Genomic DNA, 21,880 nt, shown 5'->3' on the forward strand with positions numbered 1-21,880 from the left:
CCCCAGAATGCAGCGACATATCCATCTTAGAAAAGGTGGCAATACAAGATGCCCCTGCACAATGCCCCTGCTAAACCTGTCACTGCACAGCACACTAAACAGTGTAGCACTAATGAGAACTGTTAGCAGTGGTCTGGTACAGCTCACATTTCTATTGGCTTTAAGCCTATGGAGCCTATTTGAGGTTAACTGTGGCAGAATATCAGTCATTAAGGTATTTGAAATATATTTACAATGGCCCTGTAATAGCAGCAATAGCCTGCACCAATTACAAGGAAAAAGAGAAGCCTCAGCAAACAGAAAAATGCTTGGAAGAAAAGTATATTGCATGTGGTAAAAAAACTGACACTCATTTTCACAATATTCTTCAACACAAATGGTGTCAGCACCCATAACTGCAAATTTGTTTCCTTCACAGAAACAAGAAGCATCAAACTTCATAAAGGGGTGCTAGTTTGCAAGGTGCAAGAACCTTGAGATGCAATTTAAGGAATGTGAAAATAAATGACATATTTCTTAGTGTCAACAGCTATGTTAGAAATCATATAACTAGAATTTTGTTCCCTAACACTCAGACCTAGGACTCCACCAACTGCTTCTCATTTTAGAATATTTCAGACCTTCTCCCAATTACAACAGTGTCAACTCTTATTGTATCTTATTGTTATCCAGAGTTAAGCACCAGTAACCTCTTTTCTCAACACCTGAACCTAAGGTACAGAGAGGGTTACCAAGGTAATCTGGAAACAAACTACAATGGAACAAAACTGGCTGTAACCAGGTAGAAAGAACTACATTTCTTCTTCCCATTTCACACTGGTGATTACATTCTGCTTTCTTTACATGACAGCCATATCTGTCTCCTGCAGACCATCGTGTGTTTGGAACAAGCTGCAATGTGCTTATCTGGACATAAATGGTCAGAGTTCTGGGCTCCCTACTTTTTGGGGAAGGCTAGATAAACAGTGTTGTGCCAGCCTGTTCAGAGGCAGAAACCTAATACATCACCTAGTGCCAAATTTCACCTCTTCCTGACATAGGGGTACAGGGGAGAAGGTGAAGGGGGACAGAAGTTCTAGCTCTGTGATGTCATATATCATTACACTGGAGAAGAGCATCCCTGATTTTTCACATTAAGAATTCCTGGCAACAGTGGTGTCTGTGTCCAGCTCTCTGGATTATCCTAATAGTGGGGGAACAACTGACAGTGACTTGGTACCATGGCAGCCAGACTGGGAGCACTGCTATAGAAGTGCATATCAGACTGGCTAGAGGTGCTTGGGCACCTGAGACCCCAGTACACTTGACTTGGGCAAGATGCGATAGACCCCATTTTGGGAAGAGTTGCCACTCATGTTGTTTCTCTGTATGTGTTCCATCCCCAAACTTTCTGCTTCTTTTCCCAGCTGGTCTAGGCTCTGGGGGCGCAGCTCTTCCCAACTGGCTTCTTCCTCCTGTCAACAAGAAGAAAGTGTGACCTGCAATGTCAGGAAGCTACCAAGAAGTCTAGCAACACTGTAGGAGAGAGGCAAGGTGTGCATGATACTAAAATATCTTCCCACATTCTCTCAGAAATTAGAACAAGCCTGCCTGTCTATTAAAGATCCGATACACTGATGAATGCACACTCAAGCTTTAGACCAATAAGGAGAGATTCATCCCTTTTCATCCTTTAGAGCACCTTCACAGAAATGCTGTGGCACAGCAAATCTGCAAACAAACACTTGCATAAGATTTTGGGCATGTTCACATGAGTAGGACCTCCCAAAACACTCTTTCAGATGCAAAGAGATCACAGGACTACTCTGCAAAAGGGAGACTTCTTTCTGACTCTGCTAGGTCACTTTGTGCTGTTTGGCTATTCTCATTATTGAAGCCACAAAACCTTGGAGAAGTGACACGGCTCCCACATGCCTTGCTGCCTTTGACTTTAAAGCTGAAGATCCAAAATACACTGGTTGACTCAATATGGGCACCCTTTAGCAAAAGTCACAGTGTTATGCTATAAGCACACAGTTGGCCAATCTTCCACCACATGTGTGATAAGTAATCCACAGGCAAGAAGTTAAGATCACAGTCCACAACAGCCATGAGCTGCTTTTGCTGGAAAGGAGCAGCAGCATGATGTCCACAACAGCCATGAGCTGCTTTTGCTGGAAAGGACAGTTTGATCATTTTAATGCCTGAGGATGAACAGCTAGAAAGCAACTGACAACAGGCAAATTTTACCCACTGCCACAGGGCTGAGGTTGGCCTCAAAGGAGCCAGAAGGTGTGTTTAAAGGTATTAGGGTTAACTGTGGGGACACGAAAACAAGAGGCTTTATGTCATTTTGCTTAAACAGAAAAGGATTGATCATACACCCTGCCCAAGCCTTTTTATCTTAAGTCAATGAAGATTGGAAAAGCAAAGATGATACCAGGCCCTTTCTCCCAGCAGAACTAGTCACCTGATCTGAAGCTGGTTCAAATGCATGGTGGAGGGCTACCAACCTTGCTATCACCCAGTGGTTTGCCCAACAGATCCTTCCTCTTCAGCTCTTTTCTTTCTGGCACAACAAGCTTGTTCACCACTGCATCAATCTTGGAGCCAATGCTGTTTATGGAGTGTTCCAGTTGCAGCACACGATGCAGGAGGCTGAGGGAGACATGGAGAGCATTTGTAAGCTTTTTCTTGTGATGAGTCAAGGGATTTGCTGCAGACATCTCCAAGAGACCTCAAATAGAAGTGAATGCTCCCAGATCACTGATTATGTTACCTACTGCTACACTGTGTTTTCATCTGTAATCAGTGGTTCTCTTTAGGATGGATCTAGACACAGCATAATTCCACTACTAAATATTGCACCTGCCTCTCCTTTGATATGGCCCTATGTGGTTTGCTCAGTGTTTCTCAGTAGCAGAATCAAGATATATTGATTCACTCTGCTGTGTTTATCCTGTGCTCCTCCTATGGACATAATAGCCAAGTGTTATTCTTGGACCTGAAGGATAAAGGCCAACTGTAAATCAAGGATATTTATTGCTACAGGACCTTCTGTAAAGGTATCAGCTTTCCTTGGCCCAGTTATTTGGGCCACCTTCTGACCTGAAACATGCCAGCATATTGCCTGTGGCTAGATGACAGCTGAAGAGGTTAATCAAGAGGCAGAAAGCAAAATTTCTTAACTCAGTCTTTTACAGGAAGAAGTAAACTACATTACTAGAACAGTCTCAGTTATCTCCTGACCTGCTTATTTACACATGTGCAAGATAAAAGGGACAAGATCTTACTGAAACTGCTCAGCACCACTGTAAAGAGTTACATCAGGGAAGGAAGCAGCAGGAAATTGGACCCCTCATTTGCTGGGTGTTTAAACTACTGACAGCACAAACATACACTTGGAACTCTTCTTTGGAGACCCAGGTGGCCTTATTAGTGTGGTTATTCCTTGCTTCCATGTAGGTCAGATTCTCATCCAGGTTGTTGTCAGCATAAGATTTCCCCAAATTTTCAATCTCTGTATTCAGAGCAACCTGGAAAACAAAGAAACTCCTGCAAATATGGATACTAATTCTGTTGCCGGCTTTACTGTCAATGACACAGAGCTTCACAGGCAACAATACACTCAGCTGCATGCAGGTAGAGTTGGAACTATATTTTAGTTGTCTGCTTAGTTTATACCATAAACCCAAAGATTCCTGAGGCCACTTTGCAGTGATGTCTGCCAAACAGAATTTTTTTTTCCTTGCCCATTTTATTTACCCTTTTTGCCTCTAGGTCATGCTTCATCTGCTGTTGCTCCTCTTCATCAAGGATGCGGTTGCCATCTTTGTCAAATCTAGAGAAAGCTGCAGTGATCTCATGGTCTGCATGGCCCAGTCTGCAAAAGAATAGAAAGAGAAAGCTCAAAGCATAGAATTATATGATTAAGCTGTAACAGAGTGGGAATTTTGAAATCAGTGTATTGTTTCCTCCTGCCACTGATAAACCTAAACATCCCAAATGGGCAAGAGATAGTTATACAAACCTATTTAGAACAGGAAATTAAATATTTGAGGAAAGATAATTTTTTTAAATCTTAAATTGCCTAGATCTGAGCTAATCACTCTTCTTGTCTTGAAAAGCAGAAAATTTAAATTACCTGTATTACTAAGAGAAAGGACTAAGTGGACATCCCTCAAATTGACTCACTTACTCCTTCAAGCTGTTCTTGAAGTCTTCAAAGTCCAGTTGTTTAGTTCCATTCTGCAGGGCTTTCTGCACATCAGAAATCCGCTCCTTCTTCAGCTTCAGCCTCATGAGTGTCCGGTTGTAGCTCTGTGACCAAAGACACAGACACAGAGTCATGCACACAGAACAGTGAAAAGTAGAGCAGAGCCGGCAGTGTGATACAGGTGAGCATATGCTAAATAATAGCAGGAGTTTTCAAGCTTTCCACAAGCAAAAAACAAAGCACTGCTATAAGAGGCTCATCTCCAAACTAGAATCACACCTTCAGAGTGACATTATCACTCTAATCTTCTGCTTTTCTCACCCCAGTTCTTCCTTTATCGGATTTCCCAACACATCAGCTGTTTAAGATAATGTCTCAAACACTATTCCTTGTAGAATATTGATCTCACAGCAGAATTGTGACCTTCTAGGAACTTTTCTGGAATTTGCCCATGGGAAAGACAGATTTAACCTGTTAGAATTGTGCCACTGTAATAGGCTCAACTTAGCACAGCAGGATTTGCCATGTTATCAATCAAAGTACATTTTATGAAGGACTGAAAGAGCTTTGTCTAGAGACCATACTGGGAAGAAATGTCTCTCAGAAACACTATATCAAGTAACAGGATTCACCCAATACCTGCATTCTCATCTTCCCATTGCCAAAGGGTCTGGGAGCTTGATTTATCCCAGAAAGGAATTGTGACTCTTGTGCACACAAAGAAGGGGGATCTGGAGTTGGCAACCACTGTTTCTCTCTAGTAAATTCCACTTAGGTCAGGGACTTCCAAAAAATGCTTCATGATTTAGCTAGAAAGTAGCACAGCTTTCACTATTCATCACCTGCTTCAAGATGTCAGAGAGCTGCAGCTCATCCTTCTGGCTCGAAAGCTCCTCCTTGACTTCTGAGTAGGTGTCATTGATGATGGCCAGGAACATGTTCTAGGAAAAGGAGAAGCAGTGAGATGAATATGCATGAGACATCCTGCCTGCTCAGCAGCTGAAGCAGCAAGAAACAGACACAGATGTGCAAGACTTAGTTAAACAAGGAGTTGTTTCCCTATGGGACATCTCTTGGGCAAATTAAAGAGGGTCAAGAAAAGGCCTACTTCAGCCACAACATGTTTTCTAAAGTTTTTGCAGTTAAAGCAGTGGCTGAAAGTACATTTGTTCCCACCTCAACTACTACCTTTGGTAGTTTCTCTTGCAAAATCTTAGGTTACATATGGACTCCTGACACTGGGTGTTTAACCTGGTTATTATGAGCATCCCTCTGCATCCATTGCCTAGGAAGTCAGTCAGTTTCAGTTTTTACCTTAAGAGATGTTGGCCCTTAGTCACCCTAGTAATCAAATCCCCAATTGTAGTAACATACTCTTTGCCTACTGTGGTTGATTTGCACTGCAAAGCTGTTATAACTAAAACTCCTTTTCTAAGGATTTTCACCTAACCCAGGGGTTTTCAGGAGGGGTCTCTCAAATACTGCTTTCAGTACAGGGACAAGGAGGACTTTGTTGCTTACCAGAAGCACAAAGAAAACAAAGAACACATAGGTGACAAAGTAAAGAGGCCCAAGGACCCTGTTGGCATTGTCAATGGAATTGTAGTCAAAATCACCAAGAATGATCCGAAACTGGGTGAAACTGGGGGAAAGAAAGAGCACAGGGTCACACAAAGGCACACACAAACAGTCCTGAGGTGAACCTGAACCTCCCTGCAGCCCAGATGGGCACAGGCACAAACCAGAGCAGGGTCTAAGTCACTCCAGAGTGGCAAGTTAAATGCATCCATAGTATTTCAGGGGTGAAGTGATCTGATCTGGTTAGAGCAAGAGGAAAATAAAACATGGTTTCCACACAAATTCAGGTTGTCCAAAGTGTGTTTTGGTATAAATAGAAGTCAAAAACAAAACAACCTGAATTTTCCCCAATTAAAGGCATTTGACTCAACAAAACCATCTTTTGCAAGAAAGTTTGTGAGACTCTGGAGGGACGTTAGAACTGGATAGTGCTCTTCAACCTTTTGTAGTTCATAGCCCCAGTAATGATAGATGTTTAAGCGTATTGATCCTAAGCTTCCTTATCTCTGTTTTCTCTTGTGGACCCTTCAAAGGCAGGACCTGGATGCCCAGAGGTCTGTGGGACACAAGCTGAAAACCGTTGCTGTAGCAGATGCATCTATTAACATCCCACATTATCTGAGCAGGCCCATGGACTGCAGGATTGTCTGAGATGGGATTTTAACTCACTTCCCCAACATTCCCTTCTATGTGTGCTCATCCACCTACAGGTCATCCTTCATCTCAGATATATTGATCAGTATCTGTGGGACTTCTATGGAAATAAATATCCTTACCAATATCCACCATAGCTCTTGTCCTTACTGATAAACACCAGACAAACAGAAATCTGCCTGTAGCCCTCAGTTTTCTTATTGCATTCTTTTGTCCATGAAGATGTCAGTCACAACCAGAAGGCTGTGAGCAACTTATTAACTATTGTGGCTTTATTACAATGAGATACAACAGGTGTCTGATTGTCATTGAGATTTGCAACTGGGGGGAAGAGTGGAAAGCAGTTAAAATTATTTTGATAAAATTATGGAAACATGGTACTAATTTACACACTTACATGCATTTAACAAAGGTACTGAAGTTTTCCACTTGTGTCCCAAAAAGAAGGTAACCCAGCTGGGCATAGGCAAAGAAAACAATGAAGAACATGATGGCAAAGCCCAGGATGTCCTTGGCACAACGTGCCAGTGTGGAGGAGAGCTGGGTCATTGTTTTGTTAAAGCTAATGTACTTGAATATCTGCAGGATGGAAGAATGGGGACAAAGTTAGGCCAAACCATCAGCTAGGTCAGTCCCTCTCATGCATGCACATGCTTACTAAGACAAGAGGCTGACTACAGGACAAAAGTACTGAAGAGAAAGGTGGCTAGGGAATGGTGGCTTAGTCTTCAGGACATTTATGCCAGGTGTGCCACCATCCTTCTCTGGGTTCATAAACATATGACCTTGTTCCCTTTGTCAAAGAAAAATATAAACGGGGGCTGCTAGAAGAACAAATCTCTTAAGGCTGATGAGGAGCCCCTTGGTGGCTTTCCAAGATGATTTAGTTGAAATGCAAAGTCCATGTCAACAGATGAGTCATTTCCAGCTCTTGAATGATCATCATGGAAAAAAACATGGTTTTCAGATTATCCTCAAGAATACCAAAATAGTATAGGATGGACAAAGTTACATGGTACTCAGCATTTTCTAAAACCACTTTTACACCACAGTGTCTGAACTCATATCCCTGACTGTTACCTCTAAATAACCGACCTCAGAATGAAGGGTGAAAAGTTGCCCAGATTTACTGCAAAAAAGAGCATATGACTTCAAGGAAAATTCTCTGTTCTATAGCTGTTACACTCATTTACTCAGAGGGATGGAAGAGACAACCCTGAAGCTATCCAGAAGGAGAGGCCTGACTGGAGACCTGGCACCTCCCAGATCCCCTACAGTACCTTGATCCAGGCAAAAAATAAGTTGACTGCATTCATATTGTTGTACTGTGTCTGCCAGAATGCCAGGAATTCAAAGTCTGCGTAGGTGTTGGGGTGTTCCAGCAGCTCTCCCAGCAGCCTGTTCACCTCAGTGGTGCGAAAGATGTGAAACCCAATGGCAACAATGGAGAGCTGCAAAGAGGAAGAGGAGTAGTCTGCAGTCATCACTGTTCCTGTGCTTTCCATGAAAATTAAAATGTCACAGAACTCATTGCAATCCCACTTCAGAGCTGCAGTCTAGTGGTGGGCTATGAAAATATGGTCTTGATGTGCTGAATGATACCCTGACTTTACAGTCTCTGGGCATCTCTAAGAATTTTCTCCTATCAGTTCTTCCAGACAAAAGACCATGTGTCCATTTACTCTGCTGTTCATTTTAGTATTAGAGCAAAACGTGCCAGTTCTTGTCTTATCTAGACTAATTTCCACTTCCCTTCATTTATTTTGGCTCTTACACACCTCTGCCATTCTTTCCCCAAAAAGTATGCAAGGATTCTCACCAGAATGACAACCACATCCAGAATGTTCCAGATGCTGGTGAAGTACTGAAACTTGTGGATACGGAGCTCCAAAGCCTCTTCCACCACATAGTAGAAGATGAAGACACAGAATACAATTTCACAGGCAACAATGAAGAAGTCCCATGTGCTGACGTATCGTATAAGCTTCACTGTCCGGATTTGCCAGGAGGGAATGGCACCACCAGTGGCTGGAAACTCAACCACTAACCTTGAATGGGACAAGGAAACAATTTCAAACTAAGGGATGGAAGCTCAGAGATAATTTTGAGAGGCATCAAATTCAGCATGAGCTATCCACCAGACCATGACTGGAAGCATTGTGTATGTGTTTTTGCAGCCCTATCTCTGCTGCTTCACTGCCTATGATAGGAAAGGGTGAAAGGTGACAAGAAGTGTGACTGGTTATTTCAGGAAGACCAAGACTTCTCACTAAACCATACAATTTCCACTGACATCACTCAGTAGTAGTAGGGGAGTGGTCACCACCCCACTGGTGAGCCATAATAAAATATTTGCATTTTAAGAAATAAATTGAGGCATTGAGGAAGATGGAAGAGGCTGAAGAATTTTCATCTGGACTCAGCTTACCTCAGAACACAGAACAGATTGATATTTGCATTATACACAGAGAAATCAATAAAGACAACTCGTGTTCCCCGATCCAGCCACAGTTTCTCCTTCAAGACCTGCAGGGCTTCAGCACTCTCTTCTCTGGTCATCTTGAGGTCTATGTAGTATCCTCCCCCACTGTAGCTGGTTAGCCTTCCCCAGTGAGATGAACCACCCAGCTCCTCCTCAGAATGGTACCTCCACCTGCAACAGACAAGGCACAAAGAAAGGCTTCACCTGCCCAGGCTCGAATATGGCCTTGTGCCCTGGAAAAAAATATATCTTCAAGGGGCAGAGCAATTTTCAATTGAAGCAATTGAAGAATTGGCACTTAATTCCTACTCCTGATCTGACCCTACATAATACTGGTAACCATTATGGTTAGTTTTCTGGTTTAGTGCTTCCCAGCAGTGACACGACATGATTTGCAATACTGTGGAGGGAAAATGCTGGGGTTTGTTGGCTATATCAGTCTTGTTTTCATGGAAGTTATTCTCAGCATCTACTCTCTTACCTTCTACCACATCCCACACAACCATCTGCTTAGAACGCTCTTGTACTCCTATTTCCTAATGGATAATAGCTTCTCATTCATGGATAAAGATTCACACAGAGAGAAGTGAGCAGAGATATGAAACTGCAGTTACCTCACATTATTATAGAGAAACAGGTTGTCAAGATGAAAGAGTTGCACTCCCTTTTCTCTGGCTCCTGAAATCCCAGAGGAAAGCAAATAGTAACTTGCCAGCTAAATGCCAGCTTGCCATTTGATGGATCTGGTCCCAAAGGTCTTTATTTATTCTCACTCTCTTAAAAATAGGCAACAATTTCTTCCTATATTCCCACTGGATTTTTTCATGGCTTTCTCAACATGAACACTCATTCTGTTGTACATCCCCTAAAGAGACACTAGACATTATTGATAGACAAAAAGGACTTTCTGCCTCTGACTGCAAGGGTAATTCCAGCCTTATGTGAGAAACTCACCCCTGGCATCCTGCAGCTCAGCAGTTCTTATTTGAACAAGAAGAGACTCGTTTGGATTAGATGTACTTACGCCGTTCCATTGATGAGCCCAAAGGAGACCCTTTCCTCCTTGTCTTCAGAGTATACATCATAGCAGCCCGAGATTTCCTCCTTGAAGTCATCATGGACCACACAGGAGTTGTTCTTCACCTTCAGCTGCCTCATGCGTGGGACACCCAGCAGCAGGTTCTCGTAATAGATGTATGACTGCGTGCTGTGCGCTGCCAGGGACTCGTTGTTGTACCACTTGGTCCAGTACAGGTTGTCCAGCAGGGGACCTTGTGCATACTGCAAAAGAGGCAGAGGAGAACAACTCCTTTGTAGCTCACACATTCTCTTAGTCTGGGATTGAGGTAGTGAGACCTGACCCACCCCTCTCTGATCCCCAAGATGGAAAGTAGCCAAAGTTTGTGTTGCATGTATGTTAAGGAGAGGAAAGACCAGGGCTGGTGGTAGAGGAGGGATGCTGGGCAGCAGGGTCATCATTGGTTTCTCACAGGCCTGTAATGTGTCTGTGGCACCTTCTGTACCTAATGGAGAGACAAAAGCCCTACAAGTCTCATTGTCTCTTCTACTTCAGTCAGCACAAGTCTCAAGGAACTGCCTTGGCACAAGTTGCAAATGATGAAAAGTGCGTATGCCAGTGTCCTGGAAACAGTGGTGGGGAAACAATAGAGCCGTTGTTGGCTGGAGTGTTTTAATGTGACAGAAAAAGGCAACTCTATTTGACAAATAACTTCTGGCTGTCAGAGATAAGTGGTTGCAATACCTCAATGGCCTTCACTGAGGCTCTTGTTATTCTTTCACCCATTCATTGACAAAAATATGTTAGACCCCAGATGTTTTTCCCCTTCACTCTCTTTGATAAAAGTCACTGCAAATTTTAATCCAGCTTCTTCCTAAAGAATCTATAGATTAGACAAGCCCAGGCATGAATTACAGGCAGGTTAATTTTGATGTTCTCAAAAAATCATGAAAACGGACATAGCCTATTACTAAGACACCAGCTTGAAGACATTGAACTCTGGGATTCAAAGCCACTTGTGTAACAAGGAAACCTGAAGTAAATCCCTTGGCTTCTCTAGGCAAGTACTTCCTATCTTTGCAATATCACCAAAATTATTTTTTATGTCCTGCCTGTTTTACTGAGAAATGAACTCTTCTGGGCACACACAAAACTTAGCCTAGCCAGTATTCTGGACATAGTGCTCAGGGATAAACTATACTTGAAATAAGTTAATATTTTGCATGCAAATGTTATTGTGACTATTGCTAGTAGCTGGCAAAAGCTTGTGGCAGCAAAATGCTGAAATCACTAGATAGTACTTCAGAGGGAACTGAATATCCCAGTCTAGCTGAGTTTCAGGGTTCCCCATGGCAGGCCAGATTTGTACTCACCACCCAGAAGTCAGCCATGCTGCCAATGGACTGGAAGGAGACACGGCCATCTGTAGAGGTCTGCAGGAAGAGCTCAGACATCACTTTGGTGTAGTAATAGGCATTGGAACTTGTCATTCCATATGTCACTAAGAGAACAAGAGGAGGGTCCTTTCTTATACCTGAGTACTGGCACCTGATATAACTGCATTTATATATTCACTTTCTGTGTACCTTATATTTTCACAGGTAAGCTAAACAAGACACAGGAGAATAAATTTTAGGGCTTTCTGCTTTCTTAGAGATTTACAAACTTATCTGCTCTGTGTTGCAGAGTTGAAATGGTCAGACTGACCAAATGTAAGAGTTAAGTTGTAAGAGAAGACCATTGGAGGATACAAATGAACGTTCTGGATAACAGTTTTTGTTCCCAGACAGAATTTCTGAGGGAAATTTTATTTCTCAGAACAAAGTCCATGACCTATATTTTGAATTTCTGATGTGAAGTCATGAAGGCACAAAGACCACCTTATTTTCCCAAGTGAAAAGCTCCAGGCAAGTTTTCATCTACCAAGAAACCCCAACAGGAGCAGGCTCTAACTTCCACAAACATGTTGTTTCAACTCTCCAGTGCTCCTTCCTTCAGGAAAACATCCATCATGGTGATCACTAAGAACATGTCCTACTCTTGAAAGGACACCAGGAGAATAAAGTACCTGCCAGTAAAGACACAACCCCCCACACCTCCTGGATGAGTCTGTGTGCGACACCGCGTACGTCTGTGTGCATGTCTTGGTTCTTTAGGAAGGGTGACTGAAGCACTGTCTCCCTGGCACAGCATGATAGTAACTTAGGGTGGAATTGTCTGTCCATCTCTCCTGCTGTTGGGTCCATGAAATATAACCCTCCTCACTGTCCCATGCCACAGGTGCTCACTGGTGATAACGAATGAGCCATTGCAGAACCAAACAGCCATTGTCCTACTGGCACAAAGTCCTTATTAGCATTGCCATTCACTACAGGGACACATTACACTCACTCAAGAACAACAGGGTGAGCTGTCATCTGCTTTATCGCTTCAGCCACCCATCCAGTCTCAGAGGGGAAAATCTCCCTGAATTGTCTTTGCCACCAGGAAGTTTCTAGAGGTACTGTCTGGGGGTTGAGCATTTGCTGTGAAACTGAGAAAAGACCTTGGGCAGATTCTCCTAGGACTGTGGAGTCAGTGGCTAGAACTGATTATGCCAATCAGAAAGTACTGCTTAAGTCTAACCAACATCAGTTAGCACTGGTCAGTAATTTTACTTCTCTGTGCAGCATCAATTCTGTAAGTTAATGACAACTTCTTGCTGCTGTGAGCACCCATACAATAAATGTAACATTTACAGCAGAGCAAGGAAGACTAGTAATAAAATCTCACATTATTCCCCTCATGCTGCACACAGAAATGGTGCCTATGAGATATGACAGCTACTTACAGAGACAGATGTCCACCAAGAACATAACATAGACCAGCAGCTCTCGCAGGGTGGTCTTCACATACAGCTCCCTGTTTTCAGCTGTGTTCTCAGTCAGCGTAGTGCCCCACAGACCTGTTGGGTATAAAGAAGGAACTGTAGAGTTTTTCATGGCCATTCTCAAGGAGCTGTAGTCCTGCTCCAAAAAAGCGCTGTCGGGAGTTGAAGTTTTATGGCTTTTCAAGGCAAAGCCACTTTTCATTTCAAAACTTGTCCAATAAAAATTTGCTAAATACCCCTAAGAAGAACCATTCCAGCATGAATAAAAGATTTGCAGCTAACACTGAAATATACTGGCTTTTTATTTTGCTAAATCACTGTTTGATTTTATGTTTCTTCTGTTTTCTGTTCATTACAGCCTGATCTTTTCCTGACCGTGTTTCAGCTTACTCTTTGCAGCAGTTCAGTCTTTGTCACAAATGCTCTTGAAACCATAATATTTCATCTCAGTCACCCATGTGCCAACAGCTGACCTTCTGAGAGGTCTTCCACTGCAGAACTGCATCTGGTGTTAGCTTTACAACTATTACTCCTTTTAGTCTGAACCATTAGGCCCCAAATATTTGTCTCTGCTTACCTAAAAACTCTTGCAGTTTTCTTGTTGGTCATAAAAATCAAACAATACAACTCAGTATTTTCAGCACAATATTTAGAGCCAAATTATCTTCAGGACATCTAACAATGGAGCTTAGCTGAATCCAATACACTAATTGCACCAGCTAAAGATCCTATTTCTTCACACAACTCATTAAATGTCACCAGGGTTGTCAATAAGAGAGAAATGTTTCCTTTAAAAGGAGCCTTGATATTTTGTGTTTGATGAACCACCTAATACCATTAGTGTATTTGTTTGTTCTTTTTGTAATGGCTTTCTGTTGTGATTTCTGGAATGCTCCTGAAGTTGAAAGGCGTAAGAACTTTCAATTGAAAGCCTACTGATGAAAGCCTTGTCAATAATTGTCATGGTCTTGCTGCTTTCTGCAGCTCCTAGAGAGCTCAGCCCTGATTCCTATCCCCAGTAGGATGAAACAACCTTCTTCCTGCAAACCAGGATCAAAGCTGATCAAAGGCCCCACACTTGAAGTCATCTCCGGCAGATGACAAACTTCTTTTTTGTCTGGAGTAAGCAAAAGTGTTCTAGTGGTCTGTGTGCATTTATCTTGTCATTTTGATAGCTCTTTGTCATCTCAAGAGATTAGACAGTTTTCTACACCATTAACTACCATAGTGATCATAGTGATGTTGCAGCATCTGCCATCACATCTGGGCAGACAAACCAGGAGTCAGTTCTGGACAATCCAGACCAGCAACAGAAATGAGGGCCTGGAGATGATCTCGACTAACTCCTGTGGAGGAGAAAGTATCATGTGATCTACAGGAATCTTCACAATGGACAAAAACATGGGGAAACAATTTGCCCATCTCTTCAGATCACTTTTAAATTACTACCTTCATCCTTAGGTATGACTACACCACAATCTTTTAACAGGTTTGTTTGGGGTTTTTTCCATGAGCAGGGAACCCCTACTATCCATATGTTTAGAGCAAATGCAAAGGCCTTCTTTACTTTTAGTACAGTAGTGTACTCAGGAACACCTAAATTCAAGGAGACTCTAATATCCTTGAGAACTTGGTTCAGACTCTTGCCCAAAATGATACCTGGAGGACCATGAGGCTGCTCCAGTCCTTACAGATTGCATGTAGTAGTTGTAATACTGTATCAGCTGAGGTTTATTTTCAGCTATGTCTTTAGGAAACATGGCAGGGAAATCTATCACCTCATACATGAAGCATGTCCCCATCTGCGTCTCCTTTGGCACCACCTACCCCCTTGGGGATGCAGCTATTTTGGACATGACATTTGGAGTAGAAGGACTCAAGGCTAGAAGATATCCAGTCTTCCTTATGGCACCTTGAATGACCACACAGCACCCACGTGGCTGAGCAAAGAAAAAATAACAGAGCCTAGAAAACAGGCTATGAATGCAATCCATTTATAAGTCTCACCTTCCTGATAGTTAACAAGTAACTGATAAGAATTACTGGCAACACCTACATTATCACCAGACTTGTGACCCGGGTGAGTGACTAGCTCACGGTCTCAGGTACAGCTGGAGATCCTCTTCCAAAGGCAGTGGGAAGCTGGGTATTCCTCATCAACCACCATACACCCAGATACCCAGCCAAGTCTGCCCATGGGCTGGCCATGAAGCAGCAGAGGTGGCAGGAGGTAGGCAGGAACCAGGACACAGCGCTGCTTGGACACTGCTTAGAGAGGAACAGTCCTGAGCAGTGGCACTAGGTGCAGCAGCTACTCACTACTAACCCAGCACAGTAACTGATGAGGACATGAAAAAAGCTTAATAATCAACTATTGCCTCTAGCTATGGACATGTAATGGTTTTTAAGCAAAAAACCCAACCTCTTAGACTCTCATTGTTTAACTAACTTATATGTACTATTTCTATTTTCCATGTGAGACACCAAGGTGATTAAATGGAAAGGGAAAAGCCAGCAATGGAGAGGCAATGAAAAATGATGAGCACCTAGTAAAGATGCAAAGGAAGGAAGCAAATTCTTCAAGGAAAAAGTCCCCACTTCTGTGAGGCTCAAAGAGACCTTTGGTCTGTCTGCACTGGCCTTTGGATTCCCAGCTTTGGTATTTCCTACAGCCCTATTTACCACCCTTATTGTCAGGACACACCGCTGCAACAGTCAGAAGAAGAAAATGATGTGGTATCTTGACAGTTACCATCATTTGCATGCTCCAAATTCAACTCTGGCAGCTCACAAATGGAAATTTGATGTTAAAGTATGGATATGTTTTTCCATTTTAAGTCTCAAACAATGCCTAGACGAAAGCATTTCAGAATAAACCAGGTAAATGATACACTGCCTAAGAGTAATCTGTAATTAGCTACCAAACCCACTCAGCACTGTTCCTTGGCCAGGAGAAATCTCTAAAGCCTCTGCTCTGAATTCCATGTGAAACAGTAGTGTTAGACTGTAACGGCAATGGCAAAAGCATTGATCACAGAGGGGCTGTGCAATTCAGGACCAAGCTATACTGTTTTCACCCACTCGTACTGTTAGAGGGTATGGCTCTGAGAGGGGTTCTTGCCTTCCAAGTGAGGAAAAAAAAGACAAATTGGCAAGAATTTTTTTTCTTTGCTTTATCCTTCCTGTTTTTAAAATATTGTGATTTTATGCCTTCTATAAGAAACTGTTCAAATAATGCCCTTACCCAGGACTGTATTCTGACAGGAGACTTATCTTGCCCCCAGGGTTTTGTTTGCCTCTGAATAAGCCTACATAAGATTTTATTCCCCTTTGTCTTTTAAACTGGAAAATAGCACCTCTTTCAGCTATCTTCAAGCAAAACATTATTTGACACATTGCTGTAATCCCCTGCATTTCAGTCCTGATAGTGCTAGATTTTCTCTGGTAGATAGGGCTATAAGTTCTTATGTTACTGTAGCACAGGGGCCAGTACCATTCTATCCAGAAAATGCACACAAAGACAGAATAGTCTCATCACCACAGTGATGGCTCCTGGGGATTCAGAGCACCTAAGCTCTGCCAACAGATTCACTGCATGACCTTGAGCATGGGACCCACTAAGTCTCTTATCTTATGGTAAAGGTGACAGGACCAACCATGAAGCTATAGCAAGGCACACAGAACAAGGATACTCCTTTCAGGTCAGCCAAAGATGATCTCTGGAGTAATGCTACTGCATGTTGAACAGGTCCCTGGGCTACACAGACACTATGAGGTTTCTACCTTCTGCATCCCTTCTCTTCCTCCCCTCCCCATTGCTCTGAGGGCTAATAAGTCCCTTCTAATGCAATAGAGATTTACCTCGGATGCCTCGGAAGATGTAGAAGCAGCACTTGAGGAAAGGACTTGTCTTCCCATTCACAGCTTTGCTCTGTTCTTCCTGGTAGGGTAGTGGATCCCCAACCTCTTCAAAATTTTCGTAGGGATTCTCCAGGACAGACTTGGGGTTGTAGATGGTTTGAATTTTCAAGGAGGTAGAGGGAGAGCCATTGTAAACAGGATTGTCCCAAGTTTTCTTTCCCACTGTCTCCAGTTCATGCACCTCTGATACTTTAAAGTGGCTCTCAGCTCTGTTCTTTAGGTGAGACAAATTCATGACTACTCACTGCCAGCAGAAGTACTTTTTAGCTGCAATTGTGACGATTGCCTGCCCGGATTGGAATTAAAAGTTAGCAGAGAGATAATCAGTGCCAAACAGCTTGTCTGCCTCAGCAGCCAGGAGAGGGCACACCAGCAGCTCCCCACAGACAGTAAGCATCCTCTCTTTCTTTTATATCAGCTTAGCTGGTGACACCGACCAGAGGGGTGGCACTACCCCTTGTTAGGAGCCACCGTCAGCCCTATTATCCCAGTCGCCCTGGGAACACCGGCAAGTCCAGGAGTCCTTCCCGGCTTCACAGCGGCAATGACAGAGGCGGATGCCGCCGTGAGAAGAGGAGGCAGCGAGGAGCGGCCCCGGTCAGTTCGGGGGCACCCGTGACACCGGGCAGCTCCGCTCGGGGCGGCAGCACCCGCACCTGCAGCCAAGGGACAGAAACTCCCCGAGGCGGGCAGGTGGCACAGCATCCTCTTCCTTGCTGATTGCAAAAGCAGGGGTGAAACGCGGGAGTAGCTGTAGCGGTCGTTTTGGAAACCAGGGGGTGGAATCTCCTGCTTTTGCTGTATTTCTACAAGCTCTGAAGTGCCTGCTAGCCTGAGGCAAGCCTGATTAAAAAAAAAAAAAAAGAAAGAAAGAAAGAAAAAAAAATAAAAACAACAGAAAGCACCACCACCACCACCAAAAAGCCCACAAAACCAAAACAAAATAAAAAAACCCAAACAAACAAGCAAAAAACCCAAACAAAGTGCTAAAAAACCAAGCAAAACCCCAAACAAACAAAACCCCCCAAAACAAACGAAAACCACCCTAAACGAAAACCAAACCCTACCAAACAAAAACCCCATTAAGATAAAAAACAAGCAAAACTGGCAATAACAGTGGCTGGGACTTGCCTGCACCCACCTTGCCACTGGCCACCAGCGAGTAGACATACCAGGCACCACAGGTCTGCAGGTCTGTGACTGTACCCTGAGGGGTCCCAGAGCTTAACCCCAGGACACCACACTTGTCTTGGTGATGAGACTGTAAAAGAGCATGTAGCCTGAGCCTGGTCCTTCCTCAGGTCTGAATACATAACTCAGAAGAGGTGCCTCTCCATGGGTACTTAGGGTTGCCGTTTTTCTGGCATTACCCAAGGAAGCCACATGTAGGCTCATGCTTCTCACACCTGCAGGCCCAGATGGGGGTGTTTTCTCTGGACTCTGATGTCGCCAAGCCACCTAGGAAATACAGAGATGTCCCCTAGATGTCACCTAAGATCGTGGCACTAAGCAGCTGCTTGAACAACAGTGAGACAAGACCTAACTTGGCACAGGGCACTAAGAGGGCACCCTTAGTGGCTGGAAAGTCACTGGAGGTCTGGGTTGGGTCCTTTGACTGAATTTGGTATTATTGGGCCTGTTGTGTTTTATTACTCCCTCACCAGATGAAAGCAGTGTCATGGGAAGTATCTGCAGAGCTCCCAGGCAGCAGCAATCTCAGGAGTGAGGCCTCAGTGAAAGGCCACCTGGCCAGAGCCAGCTGCCCTCCTGGGACCACACAGCAGACACCCCTGACCATGCACAAGTAGCCTGACTTACATGTGGAGTGCTGCTTTGGGGCAATGTGGGGTTTTTTTTCACCGTGCAGCTCTCGCTGCCTGTAGCACAGCACATCCCACCCCATCCTTCAGGAGCCAGGTGGAGTGCAGATCTGCCTTCTCAGAGGCTGGGGCACAAAGCAGGTGGTGAAAGGGGTGACATTGTCCTGTATTGAAAGACCAAGTCACCCACCTAGCCCAGAAGACTAGGTCATGCCTGTGTCACCTGATTTTGAAGAGCCTAACACAAGGTAGAACCAAGAGCACTCTATAATTAAGGAAACACATGCAACACTTTACAGGCAGCATGAGGTGACTCAATTTATGTGGGTCTAAAACACTCCTTTCAGTAAACTTGAATGATAGGAGATGTGTCAGCTGGGGGAGAATATGATCCAGACTTTAGGACCTCATAGATCACTCTGCTGTGCCCTCTGTGGTGTTTGATGTAAGCCATGTGGAGCAGCAGTATTTCCTGGCTAAAAAACAGTGTAGGTCTGGTAGCATCTGTGAGCATTTACCACACACTTTTCCTTACAGTGCCTTGGACCTTATTTACCAAACTTTCATTCTTGTGAAAACCAGCCAACAGAATTTCTCTTCTCCATTCTTCTTTTTCCCTTCTTTGTTGAAATCCATTTTTCAGCAGGCCTAGAGGAAACCTTTCAGAGATGCCCAGGGAAGACTGTTTCTGAAACCAGAAACCACTATCACTACAGGATTCAGCATGTTAGAATAAGACAAAGTGCCACAGCCACTGAAGTTTTTCTGTCAGTGTGTCAAGCACACAGACCTTTAAACAATATCCCACACTTAATTCCTTTGTTTAAAGAGAAGAGAGCACCAAAGTGTTCATAAATTCCCCCCAAAAAAGCACTCTCAAACACTGAATTAGAACTATAAAGCGCTTAGATGTCATGGTTAGAAAAAAATTCCTATCAGTTAATAAGAGCAGTCAGTTGTTGGGACTGAAGGCAAATCTGCTCACCAGACCCAAGAGGTCAGGCTGTCCAGGAGCTCACCAGCCTCTGCTGAAGTGGCCCTGCCTGGTGGGAACATTTTCACCAGCTAGAGATGATGCTGGGACAACAGTTACAGATCAAATTTCTGTGCTGAATAGAGCTGGTAGAGGACCAGGACAGAAGTATCCAGCTCTATAACAGAATCAGTTTCAGCACAGGTTTTGAACAATACTTCTAATTTTCTTCCAGGAGCTTAATCATCATCATTGAGGTTTAAAGATTTACAGATGCCTTGAGAAATCTTGTATATAAGTTTAGCAGTACACAGTATTCTATAGTCACTCTTCACTGCAACTAAAACAAACAAAGAAAGAGACACAACCATGCATAAACAATTCAATATCCAAGTTCCTGTTTTCTTACTTAGGGTGCTATGTTAATTCTCTTGGCAATAATCCATTTTCAGCAGGTTCTCATCAACACAAGCATTTGGTTCCCACTTCCAGGCAAGATAAACAGAGCTAGAGATAGTTGTTATCTCTATGGATTGCATCAGGAATAGGGAAAGGGAAAGTGGTGGTGACAGCACTAATCAACTGTTAAACATCAGAAATAAAAAACCAGACTTCCAAGCACAGTACCTTGGTGTTGAGTAAACTGTTCATGAGACATTTTGAAAAATTTCCCAGCACAGTGTATGAATGCTCATGTGTTTTCATTACTTTTCATTTAGATGAAGTCTTCTCTGTTGATCTCTTTTTCTGCATCAAACAGGTGGATTTTATCTACATTTTAATACCTTTCTTATTCTAGTTATGTTCAGAGGCTAGGGAATCCAGCCATCTCATGAGAAACTTGTTGAGGAACCAGCACAAAAGGTGCTTTCTGCAGATCAAGATATAAGTATTGTTTGAGTAAGCAGCCCTACACGTCTCCAATCTGTCAAGATAAATCTGCCTGAGGAGGAGAAGGTGAAGAGAGAGAACATTTTAGCTAAGGACAGATTGAAATTGATCTATAAAAACTTGTTACCATGATGTACAATTTAGCAGTAAGTTTTCATAAACATCTGTACAAAGACATATGTACTAACACTTACATATTTCCTAACACATTGGAGAGCTCTCTTACATTCATGTACCTGTGCAGTGGCCTTCAGTGGGGACTTCACTGGCTGGCTGCAAATTCACAGGGACTGTGCATGTGCAACTCCACCTGAGCAGAAAGAAGCAGGTATAGGAAGAAGCTATCAGGTCCTTTACAAGATAATGTTGATTTTTTCCTCTTTTTAGAACACAGAACTAAATTTTCTTGATCTCTAAATACAATTTTGATTACGAAGAACATTTACTGTCACTCTGCAGGGTGTTGTTTTCTTGAGACTTCACTGCGGTCCGTGCAGCTGTGCAGGTCCATGTGTGGGCATGTTACCCCACACACATGCAGCAGACACGCTCTGTGCTCCCAGGAACTGTCTGGGCCAATTGGCACTGCTGGGAGAAAGTCTGTGCTTGACACACCGTGGGCAGTGATGAACGCCCAGCTGAGCACCACGCCTCACAAACAGAAGCGCCTCAGGAGGACCAGCTTCAAAACGAGAGGTATTTCCTCCTGTGCAACGAAACCCGCTCTGGGGTGGCAACCAACCCACAGTTTACGCCCAGAGGTGACCCACACTTGTCACAAGTCAGGAAACTTCCATCAAGGGGCTCAAGGAGTCACTTCTCATAAGCTGCTGTCAGTACCAGGGTGTCTGGATACAGGCTGCTCCTGTTACCCAGATTTATCACAGCCAGCAAGAAGAGGGACACGCACAGTCTGTGTCCATGGCATATCACAAGCAAACACCTGCCACTGTCCCTGCAAACACAAAGCAGGACTCAGACCAAAGATTTCTTCCCCAATCCAGCTATCTGCCAGATGCAAGAGAGTCTCTGTATAATATCCCTGAGAACACTGCAGGTTGCAAGCTTGTGTTGAATAAGTGCAATGAGAAGAAGGAATGCTGATTCCTGAATCAGGAATTGGTTTTTGGAGAATGTTGCATTAATACATGTTGCATTAATGCATCCGGGAAAAAAATAGCAGGATGCATCAGATATGAGAGATGAGATTGTCGTTGCCATCAGCTTTGTTAACAGAAGCAAGTGTGATGGAGAATGACAGTGCTACATTCAGTTTTCTGATGGAATGGCATAAGTCATATAATGGGAGACTAGTAAAAAGGTCTCTGTTGTGGAATTTTTTTCCCTCCTCCAGAATTTGTGTGCCTGCTGGTGTTCCCACTTTTAGATGCACCAGCACTTTTTAAAGCATTTAATCTCTGAAGTGTAGGCAATGCCTGTGGTTTTTTACAGTTTATTCACAGTAAATCTTGCACTGAA

General features: G+C 43.5%; 1 protein-coding gene across 1 annotated transcript; it reads right to left on the reverse strand.

The window, feature by feature from the left end:
• Positions 1-730: 730 nt before the first annotated feature.
• Positions 731-17,075, reverse strand: PKD2L1 (polycystin 2 like 1, transient receptor potential cation channel). Its single transcript, XM_066554824.1, has 15 exons — positions 16,658-17,075; positions 12,758-12,871; positions 11,301-11,428; positions 9,934-10,190; positions 8,856-9,080; positions 8,247-8,475; positions 7,708-7,878; positions 6,825-7,006; positions 5,717-5,837; positions 5,038-5,136; positions 4,178-4,299; positions 3,745-3,862; positions 3,379-3,515; positions 2,493-2,637; positions 731-1,454 (listed from the first exon to the last, which is right to left on the reverse strand). Exons 1-15 carry the CDS (start codon positions 16,950-16,952, stop codon positions 1,269-1,271), a joined length of 2,529 nt encoding a protein of 842 aa, XP_066410921.1. The 5' UTR covers positions 16,953-17,075; the 3' UTR covers positions 731-1,268.
• Positions 17,076-21,880: the final 4,805 nt, after the last annotated feature.

Source organism: Molothrus aeneus, chromosome 8 (assembly GCF_037042795.1).
Source record: "Molothrus aeneus isolate 106 chromosome 8, BPBGC_Maene_1.0, whole genome shotgun sequence".
In the NCBI taxonomy this organism is placed as follows: domain Eukaryota; kingdom Metazoa; phylum Chordata; class Aves; order Passeriformes; family Icteridae; genus Molothrus; species Molothrus aeneus.